This window comes from Lactuca virosa, chromosome 9, assembly GCF_052849685.1.
Source record: "Lactuca virosa cultivar CGN04683 chromosome 9, Lactuca_virosa_CGN04683_v6, whole genome shotgun sequence".
Taxonomy (NCBI): domain Eukaryota; kingdom Viridiplantae; phylum Streptophyta; class Magnoliopsida; order Asterales; family Asteraceae; genus Lactuca; species Lactuca virosa.
Genome location: NC_136434.1, coordinates 204,407,241 through 204,430,134, shown reverse-complemented (window position 1 = coordinate 204,430,134; position 22,894 = coordinate 204,407,241). Strand labels below are relative to the sequence as shown.

The 22,894-nt window shown below is 37.2% G+C and overlaps 1 protein-coding gene across 1 annotated transcript; it reads right to left on the bottom strand.

The window, feature by feature from the left end:
- Positions 1 to 1,989: 1,989 nt before the first annotated feature.
- LOC145139764 (Leucine-rich repeat (LRR) family protein) lies at positions 1,990 to 6,709 on the bottom strand. The gene is made up of 21 exons (XM_079073472.1): positions 6,432 to 6,709; positions 6,115 to 6,178; positions 5,873 to 6,009; positions 5,683 to 5,769; positions 5,474 to 5,549; positions 5,230 to 5,304; positions 5,051 to 5,120; positions 4,881 to 4,958; positions 4,718 to 4,778; positions 4,527 to 4,605; positions 4,154 to 4,244; positions 3,990 to 4,050; positions 3,815 to 3,882; positions 3,583 to 3,653; positions 3,334 to 3,471; positions 3,141 to 3,245; positions 2,943 to 3,067; positions 2,770 to 2,866; positions 2,588 to 2,662; positions 2,396 to 2,451; positions 1,990 to 2,328 (listed from the first exon to the last, which is right to left on the bottom strand). Exons 1-21 carry the CDS (start codon positions 6,494 to 6,496, stop codon positions 2,253 to 2,255), a joined length of 1,755 nt encoding a protein of 584 aa, XP_078929598.1. The 5' UTR covers positions 6,497 to 6,709; the 3' UTR covers positions 1,990 to 2,252.
- Between the last annotated feature and the right edge of the window lie 16,185 nt (positions 6,710 to 22,894).

The window sequence follows — 22,894 nt, the reverse complement described above, 5'->3', positions numbered from 1 at the left end:
CAAATAATTGGTTCTCCATGTTCTCTTGGTAACCATTTTTTTTGAATTGCAATAAAGTCACTAAGTTTATCAAAATTTCGATTTTAATGTCGAGTTTCAAATTATAAGAAAGTCATTATATTACCATAAAATTTCAATTTTGATACCGAGTTTTTTTCTCACTTATATCATTACATTTACAATTTTGTTGCAAATTCAACCAATCGACCGATTCATGAGATGTTATTGTGGTTTAGAAGCTCAAATTGTACAACAAATAAATAAAGGTCGGTCAAATGGTTCAAACTTACTTACAAGTCAGCGAAAAGTGCATAGTCACCCTTTCAGGAGATGTTATTGTGGTTTAGAAGCTCGATTTGTACAACAAATAAATGAAGACCCCTACAAGGTCAATTTAGTGGTTCAAACTCACTAAGCATCTCCTGAATTGACCTTATAGAGGTCTTCATTTACTTGTTGTACAAATCGACCTTCTAAATAAATGACATGACAATATAGTTATGTGGCAACCAAATTGTTGCAATATCAACCAATTGACCGGTTACCATCAATCTAGCAGTTTATCAAATAAATGACATGAGAATATTATGACGTGGAAGTCACGTTAGATCTTATGTGACAGAATTGAGTTTCAAATATAAGGTTTGCATCGAACCCAGTTTCATGTATCTTTTTAGGTCGATCCAATGTTCAAACTCACTTAAAAGTCAACGAAAATAACATACTCACCCTTTTAGGTGGCACTTTTTATTATAATGTTTAATGTTTAATTCTCATCAGAGTATTTCTTCACAAATGGGGTCTGAAGGTCAATCTAGTAGTTCAAACTCACTTAAAAGTCGGTGAAAAGGGTGTACTCACCCTTTCAAGAGATGTTATTGTGGTTTAGCAGCTCGAATTTTACAACAATCAAATGAGGACCCCTACAAGGTCGATCCAGGAGATGCTTAGTGAGTTTGAACCACTAAATCAACCTTGTAGGGGTCTTCATTTATTTGTTGTATAAATCGAACTTCTAAACCACAATAACATCTTTTGAAATGGTCACTATGTCATTTTCGTTTACATGTAAGTGAGTTTGAACTATTAGACCGGCCTTTTTTTATTTGTTGTACAAATCGAGCTTCTAGACCACAATAACATCTCCAGAATCAGCCAATTGGTTGACATTACAACAAAATTATAAATGTAATAACATAATTGAGAAAAAAAAAACTCGGTGCCAAAATCAAAATTTTGTGGTAATATAATGACTTTCTTGCAATATGAAACTCGGTGTCAAAATCGAAATTTTGATAAACTTAGTAACTTTATTGCAATTCGGGAAAAATGGCTACCGGAAGAACAGGAAGAACCGGTCATTTGGTTGATATTACAAAAAAATTGTAATTATAATGGCATAAAAAAATGTTGTTAAAATCAAAATATTATGGTATATAATGACTTTCTTGCAATTTGCCATTTTTTCAATACTATTTTTTGGCAATAAGGAAATTAGCTATATTTAGTATTTTTTTTTTTCTTATATAGAAGCTTTAATGTAATAGTTATTGATAACAACAAAATTACCTGAAACTACATGGAACTCATTTAAAAAAACACCAAAATACTTCATAACAAAAAGTGCATATAATTTATATTTTTTTTACAATATTATCTACTAAAAAAGTATATCTTATATAAAAAATATACATATTAAATAAATATTAATTTCATATAAAAACAAACTATGTGAAGGTAAATCTACATAATAATTAATAACACACCTTACTAAATTGTTTTATTAAAATATATCAGCGTCTCCCAGAGATAAATGACAAAAACAATCATATATATATATATATATATATATATATATATATATATATATATATATATATATATATATATATATATATAGTATATTAGTCAATTATTAATGGAGGAAACAAACGAAAAAAATATACTTTATATATTAAGGATTGTTGGAATAAAAAATAAAACACGGGATTTAAAAGGAATCTCATTCTCAAACAATGTATTATTCCTTCCCATAAAGACAACCAAACAACTTTTTTGGACCGGAATGGAATCCTCCATTCCATTCCCTCCTCCATTCTAGCATTTTCTCATACAAGTACATATCAACAACCAAGTTTAGAATATAACATTAACTTCAAAATCAAAGGAAAACAAATAGAAACACATACAACACACATTTTCTCACAAACATTTGTCTTGAATAGAATTTTTTCTTTTTCTTAAAACATGTTTTACTGATTGGGTAATCTGTCTTTGAGGTAGCTCAATATAGCTTTGGTTCCTCGATCAAGAATTGTTCTTCGTATACTACAAAAACAGTAAAAAGTCAATATATATATATATATATATATATATATATTTCAATCATACATACCTTCTCAAAGGGTTTCCATCAAGCTGTAGCACTTGAAGAGTGGGCTCCAGTAAACCCTGCAAAAACCAGATTCCAATATAATATTCCAATTATCATAAATATATTAAAATTATTATTAATATATACATTTAAAATAAAACATTTTTTATGTATCATTGTTGTTAACAACAAGAATGGGGGAGAGTAACAAACCAATTCAGCAGGAAGTGCACTAATGTTATTGTCTGAAAACCGAAGCTCATGAAGAGATGTCGCATTTTTAAAACCCTACAAAAAACATCAAGGGGGGTAAAATGAAATTTTTATTAAAATGAGGTGGTAGAAAGTAATATTACAATAGATAAATAAGTGGTTGATGAAAATGAAAATATTACCTCTGGAATCGATTGAATGGAATTTTGACTCATATCAAGAATCCTTAATTTAGGCAAACTTATAATATCCACCCTCACTTCTGGAATCCGCATCCTCCTGTTCAACAGAAAGTAAAACTTAATAAAACAAAAATCATTCTAATTAAAATAATATTTAAAAAAAAAAAAGTCACCTCAGATATAGCTCCTGTAACTGCATCAATGAAGAAAATGCAGGGTATTCAGGTAAACAACCTGCATTACCACTTAGATCCAATATCTGAAGATTGGAAGCAGCTTCAAACCCATCTGATGGAATCTACAAATGAAAAAGAATGAGATAACAACATATGAAAAATGACCAATATACCCTTTTAAAAAGTTCAATATACCTGTTTAAGTGGATTAGTGTCAAGTTTTAAACACACCAGATGTTGAAGTGACTTCAAGATTGCACTTGGCCACACTTTAATCTTGTTCCTTGATAAAATCAAAGTCTGCAAAAACAAATAACCCTTTAATAATTAATTACCAAAATGCCACTGATATTTTTCATATTTGGATTAAAAAGTGGACGATTTTAACCTCAAGGGAAGCACATGAAGAAAGTTCAACAGGTAGATCTTCAATTGTGTTTCTTGAAAGATCAACTTTTGTTATATCACTTGTTTCCCATACTTGTGGTGGAACAACACTCAACCCATGCCCTCCTAAAGAAAGTTCCTGAAAATGATTTTTTTTTTTTAAATTATATTTTCACATTTTGTACAAAATTATTCAAGTTCTTTAATAAATAATCTATTTGGATGAAAAAAGTAAAAAAATATATATAACCTTTGAAGCAAGAGATAAACGAGAGGCCATAACAATAACTTTTTCTTTGCTCTCAGATGTTGTTCCACTTTCTGCATCATTTTTAATTATATTAAATATTTTTTGACAAATTTGACTCACAACCTTTTTATTACAAAAACTTTATGAATTATATCATATGAGACAATTACATCATAAATTATTATCATTCAAACTTATAAAATCTATAAATTAAAAAAATAAAGTTCAATACCTTCTTCAGCAGGAAGTCTACTTCGCAGGAACCTTAACAATGCAGGAGTGGGTCCCGTGACCAGTGAGCTAAATAAAAAAAATAAAAAAATAAAAAAAGATGAAACTTGTTAAGCAACTTTCTTGAAGAATATAAATTTGGATCAAATAAATAAAATGGAGGTGTTTTTTAAAACCTTCTTAGAGTTCTTATAGGATTGCCAGTGAGTACAAGCCTCCTCAAAGTTGTCATCAAACCTTAAAAGACATTAAAGAATAATATTATTAATTCATAAAAGTATATCTTTTCCAATAAAAAAGTCAAATAAATAAATAAATAACAATAAAATGCTAACCTTACCAATCTCAGGGGGGAGGCTAGATAGTGAATTATTAGACAAATCCAATACTGAAAGCTTCAATTTGCATGCCTCAACTGGATATTCCTTCAACTATATAAATAATAATGAGAATCCAAAGTATGAGCATTAGTAAATCCAAAGAATTAACATTAGTAAATTATAAATTACATTAATTTTTAGAGTAAATTAGATTAATTGTCACTTTGCTTTCTGAATTTTAGTGTGTTTGGTACAGAATAAGAGCCAAAATCAATATGAAACCGTGAAATAAAGATCAAAACTGATAAAAGTTTCGATTTTGGACTAAACCCGGTAAAATTCAAAAGGCACAGGGACCATTTTTGTAATTTACTCTAAGTTTTTGGTTTTTACCTTATTTGAATGAAGATCAAGTGTCCCTAAATTCGTAAGTTTTCCTGTCTCTGCTGGTATTGATGTAAGAAAGTTATTCCTACATATTAAAGAAGAAGATAAATATTAAAATCAAATACAAAAAAAACAATTTAAAAACTAATATAACGAATCTTTTTTTTTTCCATTTAACAAGAAGAACATAGAAATACCCAATATAAAACTCCGCCAACAAAGAGCATCCCATTATTGATGATGGAATCACTGAAATTCCTGTATCATAATGACATGGATAATATTTAACAATAAAAAGTGATTTTAATAAAAGTAAAATGAACAACAAGTAGTGAAATAGTGAAACAGTGAAATACTCACTGTTTTGATGTAAATCAAGGCGAATGAGACGTGAAAGGCCTCCAATACTCTCTGGGATTCCATTAAGTGTGTTTTTTGCTGCATTATTAGTGATAGAAATGCAACTTAAAAGGTTATTAGCATGTAAAAATGGCTTAAAAACTGAAGATGTTTGGAAGAAAATGACATGCCTGCATTAAGTTCAGTAAGTGAAGTCCATGATCCAACTAACTTCTCAGATAATACTGTGAGCTTGTTACCCTAATGCAAAAAGAAAAATGATTTATGCCCACAATTAACGATTATATGAACAATAACAAGGAAGAAAAAAGACAAGAATATTATGAATAAGTGATAAGTGAAGTGATACCTCTAAATCCAACTTCAACATTTTTGAGCAATTGCTTAGGTCTTCTGGCAAGCTAATGAGGCCATTGTTTGTTGCCTACAAGGAAGCACTAAAAAATCAACAATAAAAAAACAGCCCTTAAGAAACTTTTGCTTAAAGGGGTGACAAAATTTGTTACCACATGATACTGCAAGTAGTAAATAATTATATAATCATGATTCATAAGTACAAGTCTCATAATGCATGATAAGGATTAAGGCCACACCTTGAGGTCTGATAGATCTTGGCAGTTACCAAGGGAGGAAGGAAGATCTTTAAGTTGGTTGTTGGAGCAATCAAACCTATAAAAACCACATATTGATGAAAACATTCAGCTGTGAATTACTTGTATTAAATACATCTACTAGATTAAAGGGTCAAGATCTCTAATTGACTCTTTATAAGCTATGCAATAGAAAGGGAAATGAAACCTACTTGATCAGAGAAGTCACTGATCCGATTTCTTCAGGTATCTCATGTAGCAAATTAGAAGAGACATCTAATGACTTCAGTGATTTGAGCCTGTAAATGGATAAAATCATAAAAAGGTGAAACACAGATCATAAATAATCAAGAAAGAGGAGGGAGATAGTTTAGATCATGAAGGTTTAAAGTGTCTTCTTACTCTCCTATTGCAGCTGGAAGGTGGGAAAGCTTGTTGTGGCTAATATTCAACACAGACAACATAGGTAAGTTTCTTATGTCTTCCTTTAACAATTCAATGTCATTATGAGCTAATATCAGCTTCTGTAACTCCACTGCCTGTAGTAGTGAAACAGGTGAGTTTTTGTTTTTATTTTATACTTAATGGACTTAATACAGACAGATGATACATAATATAAGAAAGAAGGTATGTTAGGCGATTACCTCCCACCAGTTTTCACCTTCACCAACTGCATCCAAGCTTTTGTATACATCATCGGGCACTTCCCTGATACATAATACAAACATCAAGAGCACAACAAAACACTAACATGATTACGAAGATAATACTTGTTCACAAACTGATGACATTTTCAAAATTCAGAAGAATTTCATAGATCTTGATGAGGTGGTTTTCAAAATGCGGATTCAAATAGTCTAATTAAAACCGAATGTTTTTAAACAGATATTTCCAGCTGAAGAGACAATCGTATCAATGAATTATATCAGTACAACAGAAATTGAGATCGAAAAATGATTACTTGAGGGAGCGATTTGATAGATTGAGAGAGCCAGAGGCTCTGGCGGCTTTTAGCATTCGCTCCATTGATCTATTCCTGTAGTGTAGATCACTTCGCTGCTGACAACATCAGAGTAAGACGATCAGATTATCTGAACATCGAATCGAAGATTCATTGATTTTGCCTCTTGAGTCGTTCATTTGAATCTCACCAAATCACTTATGTTTTTACCACGATATATAAATTCGTAAAAGGTTCATTTGTCTTTTGATTCTGACTTTCTTACATTTATCGCTAGGGTTTCCATCATACTATTTTTCTTACAATAATATTTTCATACTATTTTTCTTACATTATTTACTTTTAGCAACTAAACGGGTGTTTGGGATTTCAAAGTAGTTTGATTAGCTTATTAGGTTTTCATAAAAAAATGTGTTTTGGATATGAGAAAATAGCTTTTCAAGTAGTTTTTTGAAGCTTAGGGTGTGATCGGGGATTACTTATTACACTCAAAATTATTTTTAGGGATGAGCATTAGAACCGCCGGAACCGGATCGGAACCGAACCGGAACCGGAATTGGTAATAAGGTCCGGTTACCGGTTCTCCATTTTTATGAAAACCGGTCCCAGTTCTAAAAACCGGAACCGGTTTGACATTTTTCACGTTTTTTAAAATGTGCATAACTCACTCATATGAAGTCGGAATTACTTGATTTTTTTTCCAACATGTTATTTGGAGCTTGTAGTTCTATTTTGACTGTACAAACATATATTTGGTTAGATATTGAATCGGAAACATGCCCCGAAAGAAAAAATATTTATGCTGCGTTTTTTATATTTCAGCACTTTTTTGTTTTTCTAAATCTGTCCCGCTTTTTTAAATGTGCATAACTCATTCATGTGACGTCGGAATTACTTCATTTTTTTCCAGCATATAATTTGGTGTTTGTACTCCATTTTAGACTGTACAAACACATATTTTGGTTAGATATTGAATCAGTTATAGACCTCGGAAGACAGCATATCAATGTTGCGTATTTTCTGTTTCAACATTTTGTTTTTATTTTTTGGAATTCGTCCTGCTTTTAAAATGTGCATAACTCACTTATATGAAGTCGGAATTACTTGATTCTTTTTTCATCATGTAATTTAGTGTTTGTACTTCAATTTAGAATGTAAAAAGTTATAATTTGGTTAAATATTGAATCATTTATAGGTTCCGAAATATAACATATCATCTATAACATTTTAACCAGTTCTAGTTTGAAAAATAACCGAAAACTCGGGGCCGGAACCGGAACCGGTGCTAGAACCGGCGGTCCGGTTCCCGGTTCTTATAATATAGGGAAACCGGTCCGGTTCTAAAGCTCATCCCTAGTTATATTTATAAAAGGATTTTTGAAAAAGAATTTTTTCTAAAAGAAAGTTTTTAAAATATGTTTGGCTTGTCTTTTAAGGCTTTTAAGTGACAAAAGCCAAAAGTCACAAAAAGATAGAAATTATTATCTTTTGTCCACCCAACTTTTCCTTCTTAGCTAAAAGTTGAATTGAAAAGAACTTTTCAATTTACCAAACAACTTTTGGTAATTTTTAACTTTTTGAAAAAGTTAAAAGTCAAAATGTTGATTAAAAAGAAATCTCAAACACCCTCTTGATAGGCAAAATGGAAAGAGTTCTAAAAGCTAAAGAATCGAAGCTTTTTAGCTTTTTAACCCCAAAATTACAAATATGCACTCACCCACCGCATTCAATTTTACAGGTGAAAACATTCATAAGATTCATTCATCTCAATCTCACCCCTGTGTCTCTCGTTCTTCACCATGAAAGCACCGATTTCTGCTCCAGTTCTGCACGATCCTCCTCCGATTTCTACACCAGTTCAGTGTCGTCGACTTGGGTTTCAACCTCCACTTCCGATCTGGTAACAACTGCGATTTTTTTCTGTTTACATTGCATCTCAGATTTGATGCATTTAGACATGTATCTTCGATTGTTTTTTACGTTCATCAGTTCCATCTCCGATTTTTATTGGTTTTTCACAATTTAAAACACAGTGGATTGTAGTTATGGTGAAGAAACAGATCATTGTTGTGTTTTTCTGGGTTTGGTAGCCACAGTAGGTATTGCATCCCCTATTTTTCTAAAATCAATGAAACTGGGAAATTATAACTATAAAACTAGAAAATTATGAAATTAGAGATGGATTATTGATGTTAATAGTGAAATTGATGAACCTGTTAGTTGTGTTGATTGTGGGACTGTGAAATTGTTTATATGTGTGTGAATTGCCTTGGTTTGATGTTAACTGTTAGTTTGTTTCATGTTAGTTGTGTTAACTGTGAAATTGATTATATGTGTGTGAATTTCCTTGGGTTGTTAATTGTTAGTTGTGTTAATTGTTAGTTTGTTTACATCTTATTATGTAGTTCTCAAATAATAGACGAAAACTACACTAATGTCGTTGATTGTGACCATCTGTAAAAAGAATAGAACAAAATGTGTATGGGATAGTCAAACCTTCAAGGAGTTCGTTGATGCATGCATGATTTGTAACACCCAAAATTTTCAAACCAATTTAAACTTTTAGAAACATGCCAAATACATTAAAACATTACAATTTGTTTTCAAAATATTATTTATCAGAGTATTCCCAGAAACACAAACAAAATACGAGGAGATGTACGATCATGCCTTCGCCTTGCCACGATCTCCTGATGTACCTGAAACAATAAACTGAAACTGTAATCCCGAAAGCTTAGTGAGTTGCCCCCAAAATACCGATACACATACAGTCCACATAACCATATCAACAATAACATATCATAACAAACTGAACAAGATGTAATGGTCCACAGCTTTACAAGCTGGACTACCCCTGGGCCCTCAGTACGAGTCTGGAATGCCTACCGGGCCCTCAGCTCGTATCTGGAATGCCATCGAGCCCTCAGTACGAGTCTGGAATGCCTACCGGGCCCTCAGCTCGTATCTGGAATGCTCCCGAGTCCTCAGTATGAGTCTGGAATGCCTACCGGGCCCTCAGCTCATATCTGGAATACTCTAGGGTTTGTTGGCTACCGCATGGAGCAGTACAACCTCAACCCAACCCACATAACATATAACATAACTACTGAGCATGCAATAATCATATAACATCACAGGTAGTCCTACAGGTCTACTTAACTGGCATAACCACTAGCATTCAACACTAACTCATACTCAACATTTAACACTACTAGGATAACATATCCAATGGGCCGGCCTTGGTGCCTTAGTCCCCTTAGTATAGTGAGGATAACTCACCTCGCAACTGTCGTCTGAAACTAGAAAGCTTGACTCCCGGATCACCCACATGAACTCCCCCACCTATAGCTACCATAAAACCTTTTTACATAAGTTTCCAAATTACCAAAATACTCTCAGAAGTCAACTGGTCAACTCTTGGTCAAAGTCAAAGTCCTCAGTCAAAGTCAACAGTCCATGTTGACTCGACTCGTCGAGTGTAGTTCACCGACTCGTCGAGTCCTTCCTGAACTCGAGAAGCCGTGAAATCCTTGATTGGCTCGTCGAGTTCCCCTTTAACTCGCCGAGTTCATATGTGTCCAAGAATCGGGAGAAACCCTAGCCGACTCGCCGAGTCTTTGAACGACTCGCCGAGTTCGTTCATCAACTCGGCGAGTTCATGACCATCTTCATATGACCCGCCGAGTTGACTATGCAACTCGTCGAGTCCTTGCAGACCTTCATCCATGCAGACACTTTTTAAGCCATGCTAAGGTTCCAGATTACAGATCCAAGCTTCTAAGGCATGTTTATCACGTAAAGTTGCAAACTTTACACGCATGCAAGGCCCTAAAGGCTCTAAATGACCAATCTAAGCTTCTAATGGGGCTTTACACCTTAGGAGAGTCTCATCCTTGCAAAATCTGGAAACTTTATGGACTTAGGACCCAAAAGAGGTTCAGATCTGAAGTTTCAGCTTCAGCTCTAGCTCCCATACCAAAATCCCTTAATGAATAACTAAAGAAAGCCCTAGCCTCCATATATGAATGATTCTAGAAGAAAAGAGGTCAAGGTAACAGCTTATTACCTCCAAGGTGTGCCCAAACTGAAGTAGACTCTGGATCCACATGAAATCCTTGATGTTAGCCTCTTGATCTACAAGTTCCCTTCACAAAAATCACTTCTCAAAGCTCCAAAACACTCTCCAAGCTCTCACTCACGAAAATTAGGGTTTCTGGCTCTCAAGGGGTGATAGAGGACAGTGGGAGGCGCTAATGGTCCAATATATAGGGTGCAAAAACCCTGAAACTTAGGGTTTCCACTGCCAGCTCCTACTCATCGAGTCCCCCATGCCGACTCGCCGAGTCACTCATTAAACGACGTGTCCTGGCCCGCTGCTACTCGACGAGTCACAGCGTCAACTCGTCGAGTAGACCTTACAATATGAAATCTAAATGGAATAATAATGATACCTGACGGTTGGGATGTTACAATTCTCCCCCACTTAACTTAGACTTCGTCCTCGAAGTCTGTTGTATCCCTGGCAACTCCTCCGGAAACACATCAACAAACTCCCTGACCATAGGCACATCGGTAACCGAAACCTGCTCCCTGGCTCGCGTATCCAATACATACGCTAGATAACCCGCACCCCCGTGCTGAATATACTGCTGAGCCCTGGCGGCTGAACAAAACCCTGATCCCACTCTGGTGCCCTCACCATATATAATCAACTCTCCCCCACTTGGGGTTCGAACCACTACTCGCTGACCCTCGCAATCAATCATGGCACCGAAATTACTGAGCCAGTCCATTCCCACAATCACGCATACATCCCTCATGGGAATCAGAATCAAGTCTATCGGAAAAAGTACCCCGAAGATCTCCATCTCACACCCTCGATAGATCGAAGTAGCAGAAACCCCGTGTTCGTTGGCGATAGAGACTCACAACGGACACTCTAGCTCGCCTACTGGCACTCTGAACTCCCTACTAAATGTCTGAGATACAAAAGACCGACTCGCCCCCGAGTCGAACAAAACCAAAGCAGGTAAGGAGTTCACTAGAAACGTACCTAATCACAGGTACAACAGATAAGCATACAACAGATATAGTAAATGAGATAAAGGATAGAAACATACCAGCAACCACATCCGGTGCTGCCTTGGCCTCCTCGGCCGTAAGCTGAAATGCGCGTCCCTGAGCCTTCGGAGGCTCTGCTCTACCCTGCCTCCCATCGGTAATCCTCAACGTAGCCGGTGCAGGAGCCTGTGCCAGCTTGGCAGCAAGTAGTGGACAGTTGGACCTCATGTGGCCAACCTGATCGCAGTGATAGCATAACCTCATACCTTGAACTAGGGCGGCCTGGCGACAATCCTTCGCGTAATGCCCCTCCTTGCCACACCTGTGGCACCTACTACCAACTCGACACACACCAGAATGACCCTTGCCACACTTCCCACAAGTGCGACTCTGCTGACCCCCGGTCCTAGTATCAACGGTCTTAGACCGCTTCGGCGCCGGCTGAGACTGTGTCGGGGCCTGCCGCTGCTCTCTCAACTGCAGCTCAATCTCCAACTCACGCCGTCTGGCGGCCTCCTGCAACTCTAGAAGAGTATCACATCGCTGGGTAGACACAAACTGACGGATATCCGTCTTGAGCATGCTCAGATAACGGGTCATCTGAGCCTGCTCTGAATCAAACTCCAGGCAAAACATCGCCCTCTCAGTGAACATACGGGTGATCTCCGTCACTGACTCCCCATCTTGTCTCAAACTCAGAAACTCCTGTGCCAAACGTTCCCGCTCAACCCGTGGAATGTAACGGGCGTGGAACATGTCCCTGAACTGCTCCCAAGTAACATCAGCTCTCTGATCATCAGTGTACGACCCAGTCACAAGTCTCCACCAGTCCTTGGCCCCGGACCTAAGCAGGTTCAGAGCACACCCGACCTTCTGGTCAGTAGGACACGAGCAGGTGAAAAAACACCCCTCCACATCTGAAATCCATCTCATAGCCTTGATGGGATCCTGCGTCCCATCAAAAGTAGGGGGCTTCGTGTTATCGAAGTCCCTGTACTGAAAACCCCTACCAACTCCCCCCCTGCCCCGGATACAGCTGATGCAGCTACTGCGGCAGCTGTCTCTGTAAGGGCTGCGTAGCGCTCATCAAAATACTCCACCATGGCGGTCTTAATCGACCCGAACATCTCCGGCAGCTGTGCTCGGAACGCAGCAGCAACCTCATCATGCAGGATCTCTCGAATCCTGGCATCCAACTCCTCTGTACTCATCTGCACCACCGACTTAGGTGTTGTTGGCCCCTCCTGGCCTCTGTCTCCTGATCCTGACCCCGAACCGGATCCAGCCACAAAGCGTCTCGTCATCACCATTCTGAAACATACCACAAGATGTCAGATAATCCACATAATATTTGGGAGCCAACTCCCGACCAACCCTAGGGGCTGTGACTTTCTTGCTACGCGTATGGGTCCTGTGCTTTCAGTAGTATGGGCCCCTACTACCTTCCACACCTACCCATATTTGTCTTAAGTTTCACCACAACACCCTAACACTATACATGCCCCTGGTGGTCGCTCAACCTCACTCCTAGAGGAAGGCTAACTGTCTCACAACTGACCTACCGGTCTCACACAACCCATCCATCCATGAAACTTCGACCAACCCTGCAGCACTAGTGTATGCTAGCCATACATAACGCTGGACCCTATAGACTTTCGAATATCCAATCCTACCCTAAGCTCCCAATCAAACAAGAACAGAACATAAGGCCAAATCAAACATTCTCAGGCTACAATATCTTAATTATGTATAACCGTGATGCATACACTAAGCAACTACATTAATGATGTCAATCTCATATAAGGAAACCCTAGGCTAACAGGCATCATGTAATCAGGCAATTCTATCATGCAATTCCTGAAGATCCCTAACCTAGTACTAGCATGTTGTTCTAACATATCACATAATCAAATAACTTGTATGGTATTTTAGGGTCTACTTACTGGCTCCGGCTGATCGTACACCCTGCATCCTCCTTTACTTATTTTGAAAGCCATTTTATAAATCATTTTGAAAACCTTTCCTTGATTTGAGACTGGATTCACACGAATGCTCCTCCAATTCACTCAAACTAAGGCTCTGATACCAACTTGTAACACCCAAAATTTTCAAACCAATTTAAACTTTTAGAAACATGCCAAATACATTAAAACATTACAATTTGTTTTCAAAATATTATTTATCAGAGTATTCCCAAAAACACAAACAAAATACGAGGAGATGTACGATCATGCCTTCGCCTTGCCACGATCTCCTGATGTACCTAAAACAATAAACTGAAACTGTAAGCCCGAAAGCTTAGTGAGTTGCCCCCAAAATACCGATACACATACAGTCCACATAACCATATCAACAATAACATATCATAACAAACCGAACAACATGTAATGGTCAACAGCTTTACAAGCTGGACTACCCCTGGGCCCTCAGTACGAGTCTGGAATGCCTACCGGGCCCTCAGCTCGTATCTGGAATGCCATCGAGCCCTCAGTATGAGTCTGGAATGCCTACCGGGCCCTCAACTAGTATCTGGAATGCTCCCGAGTCCTCAGTATGAGTCGGGAATGCCTACCGGGCCCTCAGCTCATATCTGGAATACTCTAGGGTTTGTTGGCTACCGCATGGAGCAGTACAACCTCAACCCAACCCACATAACATATAACATAACTACTGAGCATGCAATAATCATATAACATCACAGGTACTCCTACAGGTCTACCTAACTGGCATAACCACTAGCATGCAACACTAACTCATACTCAACATTTAACACTACTAGGATAACATATCCAATGGGCCGACATTGGTGCCTTAGTCCCCTTAGTATAGTGAGGATAACTCACCTCGCAACTGTCATCTAAAACTAGAAAGCTTGACTCCCGGATCACCCACACGAACTCCCCCACCTATAGCTACCATAAAACCCTTTTACATAAGTTTCCAAATTACCAAAATACTCTCAGAAGTCAACTGGTCAACTCTTGGTCAAAGTCAAAGTCCTCAGCCAAAGTCAACAGTCCATGTTGACTCGACTCGTCGAGTGTAGTTCACCGACTCGTCGAGTCCTTCCTGAACTCGAGAAGCCGTGAAATCCTTGATTGGCTCGTCGAGTTCCCCTTTAACTCGCCGAGTTCATACGTGTCCAAGAATTGGGAGAAACCCTAGCCGACTCGCCGAGTCTTCAAACGACTTGCCGAGTTCAAGGCAATCTTCAACGGACTCGCCGAGTTCGTTCATCAACTAGGCGAGTTCATGACCATCTTCATATGACCCGCCGAGTTGACTATGCAACTCGCCGAGTCCTTGCAGACCTTCATCCATGCAGACACTTTTTAAGCCATGCCAAGGTTCCAGATTACAGATCCAAGCTTCTAAGGCATGTTTATCACGTAAAGTTGCAAACTTTACACGCATGCAAGGCCCTAAAGGCTCTAAATGACCAATCTAAGCTTCTAATGGGGCTTTACACCTTAGGAGAGTCTCATCCTTGCAAAAGCTGGAAACTTTATGGACTTAGGACCCAAAAGAGGTTCAGATCTGAAGTTTCAGCTTCCGCTCTAGCTCTCATACCAAAATCCCTTAATGAATAACTAAAGAAAGCCCTAGCCTCCATATATGAATGATTCTAGAAGAAAAGAGGTCAAGGTAACAGCTTATTGCCTCCAAGGTGTGCCCAAACTGAAATAGACTCTGGATCCACACGAAATCCTTGATGTTAGCCTCTTGATCTACAAGTTCCCTTCACAAAAATCACTTCTCAAAGCTCCAAAACACTCTCCAAGCTCTCACTCACGGAAATTAGGGTTTCTGGCTCTCAAGGGGTGATAGAGGACAGTGGGAGGCGCTAATGGTCCAATATATAGGGTGCAAAAACCCTGAAACTTAGGGTTTCCACTGCCAGCTCCTACTCATCGAGTCCCCCATGCAGACTCGCCGAGTCACTCATTAAACGACGTGTCCTGGCCCGCTGCTACTCGACGAGTCACAGCGTCAACTCGTCGAGTAGAACTTAAACTGAGACTTCGTCCGCGGAGTCTGATGTAGCGAATAACTCTGGGTAATGCTCCCGCATCTCAGCCTCCGACTCTCATGTCCACTCGGACCCTTTCCGATGCTCCCACTGTACCTTCACCAAAGGTATCTCCTTGTTCCTCAAAATCTTCATATTTCTCTCCAGTAGGGCCACATGCCTCTCCACGTAATTAAGGCGCTCATCGACCTGGATGTCATCCAGCGACACCACCACCTCCTGATCCATGATGCACTTCCACAGCTGTGAGACTTGTGTCCATCAGGAAAGAAGAAGGAAAAAAACCAAGGGACGGTCGTGATAAAGAAGTCGAGCGAGAGAAAAGGAATGATAATAAGGAAGCCTTCAATCGTGTAACATCTTGTTTCGAGAAGTTTCTTATTTCGGGATTATGGACAATAAATGGATAAAGTAAAGGCCTTGGGCTTCAAGGTAATGGGGTTTAGACCTTATTGGATGATGATAGTGTTGGATAAGTGATTAAAGCTTTGGTTTGTGTCTTGGAGTCAAAGGGTAAAATGGGAAAAGTGATGTTCCAGACTTCTTTTATGAATTAAGGATTTTAGTTCGACGTGTTTAAGCCAATAGTAATTATATAGGGGTGTGGGGCTCGTCAATACCTTTTCGTGGATATAAAGATCGCCAAAAACGGAGTTGAAACGAAGAAGTTATGGTTGTTTGAAGCTGAAATGGATTTAGGTGAAATGTCGTGGCCACGACGTGGGGATCAGTCAGGCCCAAGCCTATGATTTTTAGGATTTACAATGTATTTAAGTTTAATGTTCCTCAATTTTTGGCATTTTATCAGCCTTCATCACCTCTAGGACCCCTTGGGAGAAATCTTAACCTCCACCTTCAAGATTTGAGTTTCTCCTCTCTCTCATCTCTACTCTTTTGGATGCTTTTTATGCTATTTTGATGGAGCTTAAATATCAAGAAGGTTCTTTTGGTTTCAAGGAATAATGCTTCAAGTTTGGATCCATCAAAGGCAATACATTTCTAGATTATTGTAAGTATAAAGTTCCAATCTTTCCATCTAGTTCCTTAGATCTTGTCATTTGAGATTTTTGGCTCTTTTGGTCCATTTTATGGGAGATATTGGAGTTGAGTGGACTCCAACATCCATTGATCAGTTTAGAATGCTTCTTGTACCTCATAGGCTAGGAAAGTTGTGATCTTTTGCCTTCCATTTAAGTCATGAAAGTTATCTTGGTCCTTAAGGTCATTTTGGTGTATTAAAGTTTAGATCTTGAAAGATTGTAGCGTTATTATGGATAAAGTTGGAAACTTTATCCATTTAGACATCTTGTTGATTCATATATGAAAGTTGGAGACTTGGACTTAATGGATTAAGTTGAGAAATATGCATTTTTGGGTCCCTTTTGAGACTTAAATTCTAGATACCTGTGGTTTGGACCTTTCTAATGATAAAGTTAGAAACTTTATCCATTAAGACCTTGGAAAGGATCATATCTAAGCTTTGGAGTTCTTGAAATCGGAAGAAAATGGATTAAGTTCGTTTGAGCTGTTCATACTAGTCCCCACGACGATGATGGTTTGGTTTTGTTATTAACTAAAAATAAACTTATTATTTTTAAAGTCATTCGTTGTCGGTTTTTGTGAAAAACAAACTTATATTTCGTATCAAATCCCAACATCATGTTCTAATGTGATATAATCGTTTTATAGCACATAGCTCTTCTAGCTACATGCTGCTTTAGCCTTAACGACGACTACGATACTTTTATTGACCACTTCAATTATATTTTCCTTTAATCTCCCGGCTTAAGTCGGATGCTACATCGAACATGGTTCTATGTAACTTACTTTGTAGACTTATCTTAGCCTGACTCAATTCGATATGACCACTAGGGTCGGAATAACAATCATTTTCTTTAGTCATTACCAAAACGATGGTAACGACATACACGTTCAAAACACAATCAATTATTAGTGTTGTGGTACCTTGTGACCCTTTCTGATTCAAGTGTGAGTCTTGTGCTTTCGGTAGTATAGGCCTTTAATACCTTTCACACCTACTCATACTCATCCCAAGAATTGTCTCGCAGTCCCCAAGTTCTTATTCCTAAATTTCACACAACGATTTAACACATACAAATGTGTCCAAACAAGCACATATAACGAATTTCCCTAGACTCCACTAGGATTTTTCCATGCGTATCTTTAATAGCAATTTGCTTCAACTTGGTCGACGGTGGAAATGCCAGACGATGGGACGACTTCAGGGATTTACACCAAAAGTTATATCCTTCCGCCAAATCAAAAGTGTACTTCTCCCGTACCGGACATATTATTTATCAGCGTATTCTAAAGGTAAGATATCATTCTTACGATACCTTTCAATATGTATCGTTCAATATCGTAAGCCTTATCATTTCCTCCATTTTCTCAATCCGCTACGAGTCCTTATCATGACATTCTATATACCAAAGTAGTCATTCAGTGTAACTAGACGAAAATATAGATAAGGAAGGTTAGACGCGTAATTCTCCTTATTACTCCGAAAAGTTATATGTCAGTTCTAATACCGTAATTTAACGTTTAGAAACCTAAACACATAAAATTTCCTAATTTTAGGTCGGCAATAGACCTTTAAACTTATTCAAATAACAACAATTTGGATAGGCAACCTAAGGAATGCTATAATATAAATCATTTAACACATAATATCAATTAAGGCACATTCTCTAATGTACTATAGTGCTTGTGTCAATTTAGGTATACTACCTAAAATAAAATAGACACTCACCTCACAGTCATTGCTTAGCATTCTAAGCTTAAGTCTAGAAATTCCCTAAAATCTGTAGTTCGCTTAAACTAATGCTCTGATCCCAACTGTGACATCCCTATTTTCACGACCTTTTTAAAATTTTTGTTTATGCTTATTTAAAACATTTGTGATTGCGGAATTGGTCCCAAAATATCTTTGACATGATATAAAATCAAAATCAAGGCATTTTAGAAGATTTTATATTTTAAAAACCTGGCATGTCATAACTGATACAAGAAATATAAGCATAAATGGAGACTTACAAAATCTCAATATACTAAAGATCTACATCTCCTTGAATCTCTCAGCAGATAATTACATTATCTATCAGTACATTCATATCGTTACCTGTAATACAAAGAAACTGAGTGAGTCAGGTTGGGAAACTTGGTGAGATACATAGGGTTTTCAACCCACATAATTATATATTCTTCAACATTCAAATAACCCAATTACCCCATTCCCGTTATCCTCACTTTCTAATCCTAATATGATGATCTCGAGAGATCTTTCCTAAAGGATCTTTGTTGGCAACATGATAACATTTTGGGTAAGCACGACAGTACAAAAGTACTTGGATAAACACGACAATACAATAGTACTTTGATAAACACTACAAACACGATAGTATAATAGTACTTTGATAAGCACAACAGTACAAAAGTACCTTGGACAACACAACATGCACGACAATACAATAGTACTTTTGGTTATGCATGTCAAGTCATGACTTATTATTTCATACATCTCTCACTAGCCTATCACGACCACTAATTCACACAACCCTATCACAACCTCTCATTTGTTATTACACACAACCCTTTACTACATAGTTATATTATTAAGTATAATATATGATTAGATCAAGTAAAAATCATGTCATATCGTACAAATATATTAAACACATAAAAAACAGCGCACATAACATTTAAGCAAATAGATTACTTGTATCTATGTGTAAGTTTGAAAGTAACTATGCACTTACTTGACTTAGGTGGGTGACTGGAGAATTCGGCCGCGCTCCGCCAAACTCCTTGACTTTTCTTCTGACGTGACCTAAATACGGATGTCACTAAGTCTTAGTCTTACATTCCTGGTGACTAATAACAATCTAAATTCCTCACTAGTCCCAATGTCTACATCAAGATCTATCAAGTAAGGAACAACCAGGTAGGATCATATCGGAGGTAGGGTCCGTTTGGTATACAAAGTATTATGTTTGGAAATCTCACTTTAAACACCTCACTAAATCCAGCCTAAACATCACTCTCATAAGTAGAGCAATAAGTATAATGACTTGGAATCACTGATAAATATTAATTATAGGTTCATAATAACGACTATGACTATAATTAAAAGTTACACTTGAATAAAGTAAGTGTAGCTTAACTTACAGAGCACACTAATGAAAACTGGGAATAAAGCGGGCAGAACTCTAACTCGAGAGCTTCTATTTACCGGCTATCAGACACTGCAGGGCTTCGACGACTAAAAAACTTAAGGGAGAAAGGGCTTAAAATTGAGAGAAATTGAGAGAGAAACGTAGGAATGGTGTGGAATTCGAACGAGGCATTGCAGGGTATTTATAGTCGAAATCGAAGTGCACGTCGCACATATGTCCCCTGTGCGCCGCACATTTGGTCGGAAGTGATGACGTGTCGTTTCTGCGTGGTGCCACGTGTCGCATTCTGAGTGGAGTGACAGTGCGTGTGACACACTCTATCGTTGCGTGCAAGTGCGCGCGAAGAATTTATGTTTCTTAGAAAATTCATATCTTATTCATACGAGCTCCGTTTTCGATGGGTTTTATATCTACGCATAGTTATCGACAAGATCTACAACTTTCATTTAGATTCAGTCGGCTAATTTTGACTTTATTTTTAAATTTATATTTTTAATAGACTTACACTGTTAAAGTTCGTTAAAAATTCATAACTCTCTTATATGATATCCGTTCTCGACTGTCTTTTTATCGACAGATAGGTATTGACGAGATCTTCAACTCTCGTTTAGATTGTTTTTCCTAATAATCGACTGATTTCAATTTCGGTTTCTGAGTCGTATACTGTTACGCTGAAATATTAGAAAACTCATAACTTCCTCCCACGAAGTCAGATTTAGACGTTCTTTATATGTGTTGAATCTTTGTCACGTATATGATATTTTTGGTTAAGATTATTTATCATAAATAACTTTCCATTAAAAGTCAATTTTAACGCCTATAATATTCAAATTGACTAGTCATAATATGCGGGTGTTACAATATATGACAGAGATAGTGAAAAAGAGAAGAAAAATGGAGTTAATGTCAGATCTATGATGGTGACATTGTTTTACAAATGGGGGTGTTGACCGGTGGTGGTGGTTGTATTGTTGACTGATGATGATGTGTACAGATGAAACAAATATGGGAGATAAGAGAGAAAAAGGGGGAGAGAGAGAGGGAGAGAGATCGACTGGTAAAGTGATGGTGATGGAGACGACAGTGGTTGACGATGGTGACGACGGCGGCTGGCGGTGGTGCGTCGACGTTCATATCTTCTGGTAAGTGGTGGTGCGTCGACATTTATAAAAGATGGTGTTGTAGACTTTAGCGAGGGGGGAGGTATTTTATTTTTGTTTAATTTTTAATTGTTTTTTAATTTCTATAATAGAAGGAAAAATGAAAAATTAAATAATAAGGGGCAAATCGTCTTTATAAAAAATTTCAAACATGATTGGATCAAACTCGTAACAAAATAAAAAGTTTGGAACTCTGGTGTCAGTCCAAACCTTTTTGGACCAAAGTGACAAATTTCAGCTAACCACAAGTAGGGATGAGATTTAAAACCGGAAAACCGGACCGGAACTAGAATCAGATCGGAACCGAAAACATTGGAACCTGAATATATAGAACCGGTTCTGTTTCCGGGTTTAAAATTTGGCTTTATCTATGTTTCGGGTAATCCGGGTTTAGGTCCATCGAGTCCGGGCAAACCGGGTCAAGAACCGGAACCGATGTTAGGAACCGAAACCATTTTTAGGGGCCAGAACCGGTTTCTGTGAAACGTTTAAAACATGCATATTTCATTCGTTTCAATTCGGATTGACATACGGTTTTTTCCGACATGTAGTTTAGAGTTTATACATGATTTTAGACTATAAATTTGTCATTTTTAGTTTTATATTCATTGACTTACAGTCTCTTAAAGTCACGATATTAATGATGGAAGTTTTTAGGGGCCGAAACCGGTTTTTGTGAAACATTTAAAACATGCATATCTTATTCGTTTCAATTCGGATTGACATACGGTTTTTTCCAACGTGTAGTTTAGAGTTTGTACATGATTTTAGACTATAAATTTGTCATTTTTAGTTTTATATTCATTGACTTACAGTCTCTTAACGTCAAGATATTAATGATGGAAGTTTTTAGTTTTTCAACTTTTTTATATTCTGTGAAAGTTTTAAAACATACATATCTAATTCGTTTGAAGTCGGATTGACATGCGGTGTTTTTCCAACTTGTAGTTTAGAGTTTTTACATGATTTTAGATTTTACCATTTTTGGTTTAATATTCAATGACTTACAGTCCCCCGAATTCGGGATATCAAAACTGAAAAATTTTCAACTTTTCAGCTATTTGTTTTTGTATTTTGAATTATGTGAAAACGTTAACACATACATATCTCGTTCGTCTAAAGTCGGATTGACATGCGTTTTTTTTCCAGAGTGTAGTATAGAGTTTGCACATGATTTTAGACTATAATTTTGTCAAATTTGGTTTCATATTCAATGACTTACAGTCCCCCGAATTCAGGATATCAATATGAAAATTTTCAAAGTTCAACCCACTAAGTAGTAAGTAACTACCAAAAAAATTTGATTTTTCGGGTTTTCCGTTTCTAAACCCACTTTATCCGGTTCTAATCTACCCACTTTGATGTTTTGGGTTTTTCGGTTCTAGACCCACTTTACTCGGTACCGTACCCGAAACCGAACCGGAACCAGTTCCTATATACCGGTCCGGTTTTCGATTCTACAAAACCCTATTAACCGGTTTTGAGTTTTCCGGGTCAGGGTCCATCCGGTCTAGGTTTGGACCCACTTTCATCCTAAGCACAAGGACCATTCATGCACCTTTGTCTTTTTTTTCTTCATATATATTTGTTCTATTAAAAAAAAGGTAGACCCTAAGACCCACTTTGTGCACTACTAAGTACGAAGCTGAACTCGCATGTAAGTATGCAATCCTCTTCTCTTAACACATAATCAAACTTAGCTTAAATTCTCCTACGATACTTGTGTAATCTCAATCACAAAAAATACATAATGGATTTTGATCGGAGTTTTTTGACCATATGTCTCTAGGGTTTCTTACCTTTCAATTTCTTTAGCAAATAATGACCATTGAAATCAAATTAAATAATTTATGGTATTGATCAAGGATAGATCTCATGTAATTGTTGAAAATCAAATTATGTATTTTTTCTTTGAAAAAGATAGTTTAATGGACTGAAATTGCCAATATAAAATAGTAAAGGAACTATTTTGTAAATCACTTAAACATCATCAAAACCCTATAAACAACCGGCTGCCGC